At 30.7% G+C, this 13,546-nt stretch overlaps 1 protein-coding gene and 1 long non-coding RNA gene across 3 annotated transcripts in view; one reads left to right on the forward strand and one right to left on the reverse strand.

Moving 5' to 3' along the window:
- The window catches only part of LOC126748354 (uncharacterized), an 80,033-nt gene extending 71,675 nt beyond the window's left edge, over positions 1-8,358 (forward strand). For both annotated transcript variants that reach the window (XM_050457519.1, XM_050457520.1), the window contains exons 6-10: positions 4,579-5,255; positions 5,533-5,661; positions 5,721-5,835; positions 7,774-7,935; positions 8,001-8,358. In XM_050457519.1, the coding sequence (XP_050313476.1) occupies positions 4,579-5,255; positions 5,533-5,661; positions 5,721-5,835; positions 7,774-7,935; positions 8,001-8,152 (1,235 nt within the window). In that variant the 3' untranslated portion in view covers positions 8,153-8,358. The remainder of the gene's footprint in view (positions 1-4,578; positions 5,256-5,532; positions 5,662-5,720; positions 5,836-7,773; positions 7,936-8,000) is intronic.
- A 52-nt stretch (positions 8,359-8,410) lies between these two features.
- On the reverse strand, positions 8,411-9,470 carry LOC126748355 (uncharacterized). Its single transcript, XR_007664705.1, has 2 exons — positions 8,732-9,470; positions 8,411-8,668 (listed from the first exon to the last, which is right to left on the reverse strand). It is a non-coding gene; the product is annotated as an uncharacterized LOC126748355 (long non-coding RNA).
- Between the last annotated feature and the right edge of the window lie 4,076 nt (positions 9,471-13,546).

Below are 13,546 nucleotides of genomic sequence, written 5' to 3' on the forward strand. Positions count from 1 at the left end.
CTTTTCCTTTGTTAGATCAAGACTGGAATACGGTTCCTTGGTGTGGTGTCCTTTCTATGAATGCCATGTTGGCTATATTGAGAGTGTTCAGAGAAGGGTTTTAAAGTTTCTTATGTTTCGTGCTGTTAGGGGACATGATCATGATCTGATGTTAGGTAGATTTAATCTGCAATCTCTGGCCATGAGGAGAACAATTCATTTTGTAACATTCTTATGGAAGTTGGTCAATAATCAAATAAATTCTCCTCCTCTCTTGAACGATATTCTATTTCATGTACCACGATTTGCTTCTAGAGCAAATATCACTTTTGCTTTAGATCGCGCCAGAACTAACATTAGGTTTCAGGATCCCGTATATCAAATGTGCAGACCTGTGACATATTTGTATGCTCCATAAAGGATCTAGTTTTGTCTCTGACAAATCATCAGTTACCATAATTCCTTTTCTCTTCCTTTTTTCCCTTGTCCCATGAATCCCTTTCTTTGTTCATTCTAATCTTAATTTACATCTCCTTTAATTTTGATATATACATGATGTTACTATAGTAATTTAAGTTTTCCTTATTTTTCTTTATTTTTCTTTCTTTTTGTTACTTAATTTATAGTAATTTAATACTTGTTTACACTTTCAAAATATTAATTGTAAATTTTCCTGTAACTGGGCTTTGCCTGTTGGAAATAAACTGCTAAATAAATAAATAAATAAAAAATAAGTATGAGAATATAGAAGAAGGGAAAGCAAAAATTTATAACAATAACTGCTGTGATATCCATGACATATTAGGGAGCCAAATTACAGGACTAACATCAAAATATGACACTGATGCTATGGCAGGTTTTTTTTAACTTCTTTTAAATCATTTTAAATCTTAAATATCGTAAAATTTTAAGAATCAATTGTTATTCAGATTGAAAGCAAAAATGCTGATGATATTCTATCTAAAAGTATTTTTAAAGTCTATAAATAGTGTAATTGAACTAATACAAATCATCCTACTTGTCCGCAACAGATGAAATTTGTTCAGAAATTCGATCTACTATGAATTGTACAGCTTGCTTTTCCAAACTAAATTTAGCCTTAAATTCTTCATCATCGTAAATGTTCAAATGATCCAATCTATCCCTGTACACCTCTGATGATCTAGGGTGTACAATTTTATTTACTAATTCCAGAAAATTTTCGTCATCCATAATATCTTCCCAAATAGGATCCATTTTTATATTTATGGTTTATAAACTAAACCTAAGGTACATAGTATCTAATAAATGAGCACCTCACCAAACACAATAATTATTGAAAGGCGGCTGTATTTACATAAATAAAAAATATCATAATAATATACTAAATATTAATTTCATCTCAAAAATTTGCTTGAACTCCCTTTGAACGCTCCAAATTGGACGTTCAAGATGAACTGCAGGCTATCGTTTAAACCAACATTGTACAACGGATTAATTCCGTTGAGATCTCTAAAAACTGTTGTTGAACGCCCATTGTTCAACAGGGCCTTAGAAGTCTTTTTTATTTCCGTAACATTCGACTTTAAGTTATTTTCACACAAAAACTTTAGTTTGTTAAGGTTTATAATTACTATAAATCAATTTAGTTATTGATTGTTAATATCTGGACAAAAAATTATTAAAATTCTTTCGGAATTTCAGGAGATACAAACATTATATCGATTAAATAACAGCGAGCGCGGACTATAAATAGGTCGTTATATGCTGCGTTCTATATTATTCATTACTCTCAAAGTATAATTTTATTATTATATTATTGTCAGCAATTGAAAATTGCCAAATTTGTAGCGGGGGTACTCGACGTATGTCCACCCTCTAACCTTTGACGTCGCAAGGTATCCGTCAACCCCCCTCACTATTTCTTCACAGTTATAGGAGAAAAAGTCGACAAAATGCCTCGGGCGCCACTCTAAGTAATTAAAGGAGCTTAGAGTCCCCTCTAGCCTCTCGGGTAAGCCTTTAGACAGTGGAGAAACCAGGTAAAGATTGAAAGTAGACTGTCCGGTTATTTTATTTTATTTTAATTACACCACTCCAAAGAAAAAAATCCAATTATTGAGTGGGGGAAAAAAATACAATATTATACAAATTACAATCCAAAACTAGAGAAAAAAAAAAGAATACATTATTAATAGCAATAGTTTCCTACAATATTATACAATACTTGAATAAAAAATAATTTTGTTTATGTCTACTATCTAGGAAAAGCGTACTCTTTTAATTTCGGACAAACTGCAGTTGAATATGTCACACTGATCCTGAACAGAATTAAAAGTGCCACATGCTCTACGCATTGGAGAATATTTACAAATATTCGTTCTAGGTCTAGATAGGTAAAATGTGTCAGAATTTCTAGATGATATGCGGGGCACATGAAGATTTACATGTCGTAATAAGTCTGGCGAATCAATTTTATTATTAAGAAGTTTAAATAAAAATTTCAGATCAGCAGATTTTCGCCTCTCCTCAAGACTACTAAAGGAGTACCTTTCTAGTAGGCGTTGATGTGAAAAACCAATTTCTGGGTACACTCCGTCACATTTATATGAAAGGAACTTTAAGAATTTACGCTGAACATTTTCTAGTTCATGTATATGATTCATATAAAATGGTGACCACACAGAAGAAGCATATTCCAGTATTGATCTCACATAAGAAAAATACAAAATTTTAAGACTAAAAATATTATTAAAGCTATGTGTAGCATTCTGTAGCTCCGATTAACAATGTCCTGAATGTGTGGCTGAAAGGAAAGAGTGCTGTCGAATGTCACCCCCAAATCCTTGAACTCCGTTGATCTCGGGACAGTCTCACTGTCCATAGTATAGTCATACATAATCAGGTTTTTCTTCAAAGAGTAAGAAACAACTTTACACTTGGCAGCATTAAGAGGAAGATTGTTATTTTTGCACCATGCATTGAGGAGATTAATATTATTTTGCAATTCCATACAATTTACAGTGAGCTGTTCCGATATACTATTAATAAATGTGTTGAACTCCAGACCTTGCAACTATCTGAGCCGAACTACGGCCATAACATTCCATGTGCTGAAGACGACCCGTAAGATAAGAGCTAAAAAAGTGTATTAGGTGAGAAGAAAAACCGTAGTTTTGGTCAAGATTATTTAGAAGAATACCATGATATATATATGTTATAATGAGATCTTATTGCTCTTAATCTTTATTAATACAAATACTAATAAGTAAGTAACAGGTTTGGTTGCTTAAAACTAAATGAAGAAAAGTGTCCTTAAAATCTAACAATCCCCACTACCAATTTCTATGATTAAGCACAGGCAGTTATTTGAGAAAATGTACCGGAAAATTCGGCATTTTATTAATGACGCAAAATAGTATGATTTAAGGGACGGGGTTATGATGTTTTGTACAAGCGGTTACGGATGACATTCGTTAAGCAAAGCCGGAAACTCAACACCAATCAAGCGAAGCAATCTCAATCAATCGGTCAACATTTACCTCTGCTCTGTTGTTATACGGATAGTAATTCTGACATCACGGATTCGGTTATTACTTGTCTCTCACCACTTTGAGAAGCCAAGTAATAATTAATAAACGCGGCTACTGCCTGCCCTACAAAACACGAAGAAAGATAGTGTCCAAGCAGTAGTTTTCATCAATCAAACAATTAAACGAAACGGTACGGCCGCGGACAGAGCAGAAAATAAAAAGTCAACAATAAAAATTATCAATTAAATACAAAATAAATCCGTAGTGAGTGTTTCTCTTGTTGCAAACAAGAATGTAACTTTTCGCGAACGGAATTAATGAAACGTTGGTTCAATCACCCGTTTACTACCTGCCCTACAAAACACGAAGAAAGATAGTGTCCAAACCACAGTTTTAAAAGTTCATAAAGCGGAACGGAATCAATATGAATATTCTAATAATTAATCACAGATAAAAACTCATTTATTTGTACTGAGTACATTTATTACCTGTTACAAAATAGAACACATAAAAATAATTGACGAAAAACAAATAAAAACCTAAAGTCACGGTCTCACAACATGTACTTAAACGGGCTACACGTGTTTCGCTCTAGTTATAGCATCATCAGGCCTTTAGAAGCCATCCACACACTTCACAGTACATAAATAAACAAATATAAAAATAAATAATTTTGGACATAAAAATATGCAGTGGATTAAGAAAAATATATATTAGATGAAAAATTGGAAAGTCGATTTGACATCATTGTCTGGGTAAACTCTACAATCTCGCCTATGGTTTGCAACTAGGCTTATTCTAGGCATTCAATGCTCTCAACTTTGTTTTAATAAAATGTCATTAATACTAGCATTTTTTTGCATAATGAACAAGCATAGTAGTATAGCAATTAGTTTTTAACTTGAAAAATAAATGCGACCTTGCGTTGAAATTCACATCATATATAGCAATCCATGTATAGCATAACAAGGAGTATTTTCAGAATTTTGTCTATTTATTTATTTATCAAGGCTTACTTAAAACTAAAAAAAAAACTGACTTTACAGGTCAGTACTTTATTAATTTATAGTTTATCAAAATGTTTCAGAAAAAGTGGAAGAAATCAAGCCAGTCCCAGTGAAACGAACTCACCCACCACCGCCAACAGTTCGAGATGTTAAACCACCACCACCCCCTGAACCAGTAACAGAGAACCGTTTTGACAGTTTGCTTAAAAGACACAGCGCTTCAAGCATTTTAGACCAACGAAATAAACCAGTAAACGTCCGAAGTCTTAAGGCGAATTTCGAAAATTCCACCACCCAATCTTTGCCAGTGTTTCCGAAAAGCTACAAAGCTGATAGTAGAGGATCACCTGCGACAACCCCACCTGAATTAACCAATGGAAAACCTTTGGTCACGACTAGAAGGCGATCAGAAGATATTCTTGCAAATTGGAGAAAATCTGAAGAAAAGCCTTTATTTAGGCAAATATCCCAGGAGGAGAAACCGAAAGTTGATATAACGAAAATTGCCAAACATGGATTTACAATGAGAAGGACTTCTTTTGAAAATCTTTCTAAGGATGAGCCTTTAGTTGTTACTCGAGTGAAAACCAATGTGAAGGAGGAAGAGAGCATTTTGAATAATATAAAAGAAAAGAGAGCTTCTATTGCTTGTTCTAGTATAGAACTGAAAACTGTGGAGCTTAATGTGGATCAAAGTGGAGGGATTTTGGGAATAAGTCTTACTGGTGGTGTGGATTATGATAATAAAATTATTACTGTAAGTCTTTTTCTTTTTTGATAGCCTTAATATTGCAAATTAAATTATATCCCGAAAAAGATACATGCACCTATGTGTTTCCATCTATCTTTAAATATTCCCAATACTATTATTATAATATCCTTAAAACAAAATCTTGCCACATATTGTTTTCTGACTTAATAAATCTATGGGATTATATTATATTTTATGGCAATCCCCTAGAGATTTCACCTGGAATAAAAAGTAAAAATTACTCCCAATTTTTTCCTGCTAATTAACAAATAAACATGTATAGATACAGCGAATAAGATATGGAAGTATCGCTTACCAAGACGGTCAACTAAAAAAGGGGGATAAAGTAATTTCCATTAATGGGCGTCATACTTTGGGTCTAACTCACGCCGAAGCTTCCGAACTTCTCAAGGTAAAGTATTCCTTACGTGTTCTGTGTTATATTATCTCTATCTATGTCATTCTCTTTAGGTGCCCTGCAAGAAATTCACAATTGTGATAGAAGAAACTAGAGAATACGTGCCATCTTCAAACTTGTCTAGGAGAATTTCATCTTCTGTCAGCTCTTTGGCATCAGAAACTAAAGGTACATTGATTTAATTAAATTACAAAAAAAAATGTCTGTAAACTATTCCCATTATCCTCCACTAAATTTATTTAAAAAACTATTAATCCAACATGTTTTGGACATATAACATGTCCATCATCCGGGATAACAAATTAAGGGGTTCTGTCAATGCATCTTATAATACTCTAGTGCCTCAGACAAGGTTAAAATGAATTAAAATACATGAGAAAGGGATGAAACTTCGATTTAGAAAAACTTTAAACTACATAATTAACAATAGGTCATTAATAATACTATACCAAGTGACACAGGAAAAAGGGAATACTTAAGAACTATTTTACTCTTCAAGATAAAAAAATTAAATTTGGTAGATTGATGAAACTATTTATTATAAGAGGATCTTTTGGCATATTCAGTTGTTTTCCGTCACTTTATATTTAACTTTCTTATTTTAAATAAGACACTTAGGTATATTATTACCTATTTCGATTAAAAATTATATTCTGAGAACAATGACGCCGCATTTGCTATTTTTTAGTTGATACTCATATAAAAAATCAATTTTAAATTAGGGTACCATGGATGCGTTAAAAGTTTTAATTTTAAATCAAGTAATTATGGAAAAATAGATTTCATTGCATTTTATGACTTGAATCTTTTACACGCTTATTTAAAATATTCAAACCATTAATTTTGGCATTTACTTTATTTTTTTAAATAGCACATTATTAGGAACAACCTTTGAAATGCAATTTTTTTTCAATATAATTTGATATGTTTCAGTTAGTGACTACATTTCTGAATTTTAATATTGGTCGTTTATAATAAGGTGCTATTTGAAAAAATAAACTAAATGCCAAAAATACCAGTTTAGAAAATTTAAATAGGCGTGTAAAAGATTTCATTCATGGCACCTTATTTCACAAAATTACCTTTTCTATGAGTATAAAACAAAAAGTGGCAAATGCGGTATCATTATTCTCAGAATATTATTTTCTATCGCAATAATAACATAACAATTCATAATTCAAGTAATAATTTCTTGTTAAACCAGAAGTAACGAGAAATAACAGAATATGTCAAAATATGCTCTTTTAATTGTTTTCTCCATATACCAAATTTTATTTATTTATCTTGAAAAGTAAAAAAGTTATTAAGTGTTGTTAATTATGTAGCTTTAAGTTTATGTAAATCCAAGTGTCGTCCCCTTCTCATGTATTTCAATTCATTTTAACCTTGTCTGAGGCACTAGAATAATAAGATGAATTGACAGAACCCTTTAATTTGTTATCCTAGATGACATGTTATGAAGTTTATTGATGGAATTCGCGTTTACAAAATTTAAATATAAAATAATATAATAAAATGGAGAGCTTAGTATTTTACAAATATATTAGAAAAGTTATAAATAAGCTTTAGGTATAGTACAATAGAAATATAAATTAAAATTAGACCACAAGCTATTTTTTGACAACAACAATCTTCAAATGTACTACAAACTGTCTCCAGCCAACAAAACAAAAATATATACTTAGATTTAAATTAACAATTTTTTTATTTGTGACCTAAACTGCAAAAAAGGCATAAGAAAGATATCAATTTCCTTGGGTAGATCATTGGCCAGTTTAAAGAGGCCTATTAAAACCATAATTAGTTCTATGAACAGGTACATGAAAATTGACTAGTGGAAGGAGATTAGGAGAATTGATCATACCATTCAGTAATTTATCATATATGTACATAAATCTATATAAGTTCGTCTGTCTATTAATTTAGGGAGGTTTAGTTACAATGTTATGTCCGAAACATGTTGAATTATTAGTTTTTTAAATAAATTGAGTGGAGGATGACCGAAATACTTTTAGTTACCCATTAATCTATTAACTCTACTGCAAGAATGAACTACTTTTTCAAATTTACATAAGCTTTTTTAAATATGGTCGTTTTAACTTCTAGGGCACGACACGAGTGAATCAATTTCTTTAATTTTCCCCGATAAGAAACCGACTCACACCATTAAAATTATGAAAAATGGTGCTGGTTTTGGCTTCAGCATTGAAGGAGGAAGAGATTCGCCCAAAGGGGATGTGCCATTAATCGTTAAGAAAATTTTTGCCGGTAAGTTACCCTTAAATCCCTTGGTTTTTACATTATTACACTAAATATATTGTATTCTGTTATAGGTGGAGCGGCAGATAAAGGTGGAGAACTAAGGGTAGCAGATGAGATCCTGTCCATAAACAAAATAAACTTCCAAGTACTGTCTCGTATAGAAGCCTGGACCCTAATGAAGAAAATCCCCGATGGTGAATCAACGGTCGAAATTTTCCGATAAGTTTGTAATGAATCTTGCCTGACTTCGCGTATTTTTACCTAAAACTACCCATATTTATTACCCAATTCAATATCTTTTTGCCTTACGTTATAATTTATTTGATATATTTTATGTTGCATTTTGTACTAAATTATTTATATAGTTATCTAAGTGTAAATACATTTATTACTTTACCTATTCCTTGGTAATATATTTTTGTAAAAACAGTGCGTTTTTAACTCATTTTTTGCCCCATTTTAGGGGTGATTTAGGATTCAATACAATAATTAATAAAACGCTACCAGAAATAATATTACAAATATTTTTATTTAAAAAAAAAATTGAAATAAACAAAATAATGAAATATACCGTGTCTTTCAAAAGTCTATAAAATTATACTTTATATTGTTAAAAAATTTCAGACTTTTGAAAACCATTGCATATAGACCCACTAAATCTAAACCCCAAAATACTAATCTAAATGAACTAAAAGTTTTGATGTTTAATAGTACATGTCTTCTTATGTTGTCCCTCCACCTGAAACAATACAAAAATGACATTATTATTATTAAATTTTTAATTTAAGTAATTTGTACTTACAATTCTCACCAATAATTCACATAAATCAAAACGCAAATCAGATAAATGATGAAGATAAGCCGAAACAAGGTCTGCGGTGAAATACGACGCTCATCCCCATCAACTTCTTCAATGTGAGAACGATCATCGTCTTCATAAGATAGAGTTTGCTTGGTAGAAGCGTATTTGCTCTTCTTCTGGTATTTCTTATTATACTTGCAGGATCCCCTCTTGTTACTTCTTCTTGCTGAGACCCTTCGCCACCTTTTGCAAATCTTTTTAACTTGAATTTCTCCATTCGGACCCGTTTTCTTGTAGCACTTCTTGTAATACTTGCACAGCACTTTTTTCTTTAATTTTTTTGCTGCCGTTAGCTTTGTAGCCCTGACACACTTCTTGCAACACTTTTTCACCTCACTCTTACTAACTGGAGCCATTGTTTTCACTTTCTTACTACTGAAAACTCTTTGCAATTTGATGGTCTACAGTGAAATGAACGACACACCCAGAAAGGCATGTAATATTATTATTTCATTGATAACGGTGCTGGTAAATTTGATAAAAAAGACATTAAATTCTATTGCCTTATTCTGCAGAAATAGCAATAACAATGAAGGTATAAACATTATTAAAGCTGCTTGAATTCTTATATTATGACGATTATACTACAGGATGTTTTAATAAGACAAACGAAAGAAATTTATCAAACTTAATTCCAATTAAGCTTTTTCATGCTAAAGGAACATTTAAAAAAAAAATACGCGACATGACTTGACTACATAGTTTTTTGGTTTATGCTTCTGAACCATTATCAGATAAAAAGTGAGTATCGCCATCTCTTGCTCAATGCTAAAAAAAACATTAAAAATTACAGAAATCTAACGCTGTATAGGCTTACAGATTCCAACTCAACCCTACTTGAGTAAAGATGGCGCCTCGTTTTACCATGTTAGTCACAGATGAAGCTATAACGCTACAGATTCCTGTAACTTAAGTATTCATTAATAACCTTATGAAAAGATGCAGCACATAGGGCTCTACAGCTACAGATTTCTGTAATTTAAGTATTAGTTAATTAATATCCTTAGGGAAGGAGGCGCCACGTAAAAAAGCCGTAGTTTATCTTAACATCTTCGTCACAGATGGGGCTCTAAAGCTACAAACTCCTGTAATTTAAGTATTTATTTATTAATAACCTTTCAGTAAAGATGGCGTCACGTAAAAATCTGTAATATGCTTTAGCATGTTGAGCACAGATGGGCTGCTGCACCACAGAAACGAATTTTTTGTCAGGGTGTAGTCCGAATCAAACCAAATTTCAGCGTCACATTTGCATCACATTTACCCCAGCCAACTGTACTTTCTTTTCTTCTAAAGTCCGGATCTAAAATAAATTATATATAATGGTTATGTAAATTTGCATATGTGAAGCCATAAACACCTTATTGCCGGATTTATTTTTAAAATTTCTCTCCTTTTTTTTTTACTAAATAGCGTATTACTACTTGTTCTCCTTGATAATTTAAAACTAATTGGTATTTATTTTCCTTAATTTATAAACGGCGATATGATGTGAGATTGCGATACAATGTGCATCATATCGCAATTCTCAATGAATTTTCTACAATCTAATCTAAGCATAGCCTTCTTCTGAACTGTATAACCGAAAGTTAGCATACGTTAAAATACAAATATGCCTAGCCAATGAGAGCGCTTTGGCATCCGCGAGGGCCTGGTATGCGAACCGCCAAATTCAAAATAGGAAATTGTCAATGTATGTAGAGTTTTTCTATTTATTTTTATATTTAATTAGGTTTTTATGATGCGTATATATTTTAGATGAAGAAAAGTGCAATATGCATTAAAAACATTTAATAAGAAGATATTTTAGCTATTATTAGTAAAAGGATTATTGATTTTTTTAAATATTTACAGTGTGTAATGAATTATTATTTTTAAAATATTTTATAAATACTTGCCAAATTTGGTTTTTATAGCAAATTATCTTTTTTATTGACGAAATTTGTTAATCATTTGGTATAGCGGTACGTGTAAGCGTAATGTATGAATTATTTAATTATTATTGTTAGTTAAATATTAAAAATTGGGTGATACGAAATTGAATTGGTGTGTAGAGCTGATAAATTAATTGGTTAATAGGTGGATAACTAAAAAAGTTAGAAAATAAAAATAAATGGCAATTAAATTTTTTAACAATATATGGTGAACATTTTAAAGTTCGCATTTTTACATACCTCTATGTCATAATTCTAATATGTACCTTAGTATTATAATAATTGTCAATAGTTATTTGAAAGTATAATATTATTTTAATTATTTTAAATTGCCCACTACCACTATACATATTCTATACATTATACTTTAGTGGTTGATATAAAGCATATATATGGTTGGAAAAGCTAGATAAAGGTTAAATATGACTAAAAAGTCAAAGTATAAGAACAGAAAACAAAAAAAAAAACGTAGAAATTATATTTTAACTTTGTTTATTTCTAATAATAAAATATCTATAAATTTATTTGTTATTTTTAATTTTTTTGGTATACCGCATACCTTGTCGTAATTGTGAACAGTGTTATATAGGTATCACTAGGCAGCATTTAAAGAACAGACTATATCAGCATCAATATGATTGTAGAGTCATAAATATGAACAAAAAAGATAAGACCGCTTTAGCACAGCATCACTTCCACAGGGCATAACTTCAATTTTGATGATGTTAGCATAGTTGATAGAGAGAGGCACTATCTTAAACGCAATATCAGTGAAATGATACACATCCAACTGCATAATTCTGTTAATCACCGAACCGATACTCAGGGCCTAAGTACACAATATAATCACATCTTAAAGCTGTATAAATCCAAACTGTAAAGTACTTAACTTTTCAACGAGCCCAGGTAATATTAAACCTATTTTACAGACATAAAAAGAATGTGCATCATTCCTGCTTTATAACAATAAATTCTGCGTACAGTTACTACTAAACACTGACTTAGAAGGTGCTTTTTTTTTTTTTTACTATAATTATTATACGTACTACTTATTCACTGTGAATCAATCTGTGATATAAGCCAATTTTATTTTTTTTTTATTCTTTTTTTTTTTTTGGTTTTACTTAATGGTTGTGCTGCATATTTTAATGTATAACAATCGTATCTGTGGTGTATGTATGATGGAGATGTTATTAGGTTTTAATTGTTACGTAAACCTCTAATGTAAATTTGGTAAGTCATCTTAATTTTAACTTTTATGCTTTGTTCTCCGTTTTATTTGTGTTTTTGTTTGGTAGTTTCTTAACTATTATATTAAGATAACTATTGCTTTCACCATTTTGTACCAATTGTATCTTTTTCAGCCTTGAAAAAGACGTAAATAAACGTCGAAACGTCGGCTAATTTCAAATCTTGAGGTTTGATTTCTGTCCTTAACCCGCTATACTTCACTTCTACATTTAAATATAATAATTTATGGTATTTTTAATATCAACAACCTCAAAATTAAATGCAAAGAGGCTAAATGTATTAATCTGGTATGTAGTATGTAGACTCGCACTTCTTTAGCTTATTTGTCATCTCTGCTGGTCATGTATATACAGCCCAAACCATTCAATAGTAATATGAAAAAAAATTACTGCTCTGTATACATTTTAAGTAATAAATATATACTCACAGAGGATCTTCCCCCTCGTTCCATGTCAATTTCAAGTTAATCCAATTATCTTTTCTGCACCCTAAAAAATATTAAAAACATAGCAAACAAAATGTAATAGAAAATGATTAGTTGAATACTAACATACAAAATAAGCTAAGATTTTAGTCTTAAAATAAAAGATATAAAAATAGTTATACAGAAACCAACACCAAATTAAGCCTTACAAAAACTATACCTAGTTATGTATATGACCTGCTACATAAAATTTGTATTTACAATTTGAAACCTGCACCAAAACCTTACAAAAAATATACTTATAAATATAATATATTATATAAATATATATTTATATAATATATTATACTGATATAGTTATATTATACTGATTATAACACAAAATACCATATAAAATACCACATCCTATTTTTGTTAAATTCACAGTTATACAGACATAAAAAAATAGCTACAATTCAAATATTATCTAGCCATTAAATACACAAAGAAATCTAGCTTATTTTTTATTTGGATAGTACATTTGTTTTTCAATTTTTCATTTCTTTTCAATGCCCTGAAAATTTTCTTCCTCCACTTCTTTATTTTTAAATTTGTTGATTACAGCCATAAATCTGGCAAATGCATTTTTATCTAAACTTCTACCATAGCTACAAATTTCTTGCAATGCAATCTTAAAATAAGTATAAATGATAATGTAACTTATATTTTACTCAAACTACTTCTCGATTTTCTTCAAAGTCCATTGCGGAACTATTGACTTTCATTTTTGAACTCTACTGAATAAAATGGTTTACATCCTCCTGATAATTGATTTGGCTAGTTGTGGGTTGATCAAGAAACAAAACATTATCCTCTTCCTCTTCACTCACAGTTAGGGAACCTACAACAAATTCGCTCCTCTGCTCAAAAATGGCTACAGCCTACAGCATGTATATGTTTACAAAGTACTGTTTTGACAGAATTTTCTGGACACTCACATCTGTATTTATGAAAACATATTTTACAGATGTTACAGTACCCAGTGCAACATTACTCATCACATAATTCATGACAAGACACAACATAGAACTTACCACTTACCGAAATACTTTGTACTTTAAATTTTTCAAATTCTAAAAATTCTACCCTACCATTCATTTTTTCGGA

The sequence above is a fragment of the Anthonomus grandis genome, chromosome 22 (assembly GCF_022605725.1).
Source record: "Anthonomus grandis grandis chromosome 22, icAntGran1.3, whole genome shotgun sequence".
NCBI lineage: Eukaryota > Metazoa > Arthropoda > Insecta > Coleoptera > Curculionidae > Anthonomus > Anthonomus grandis.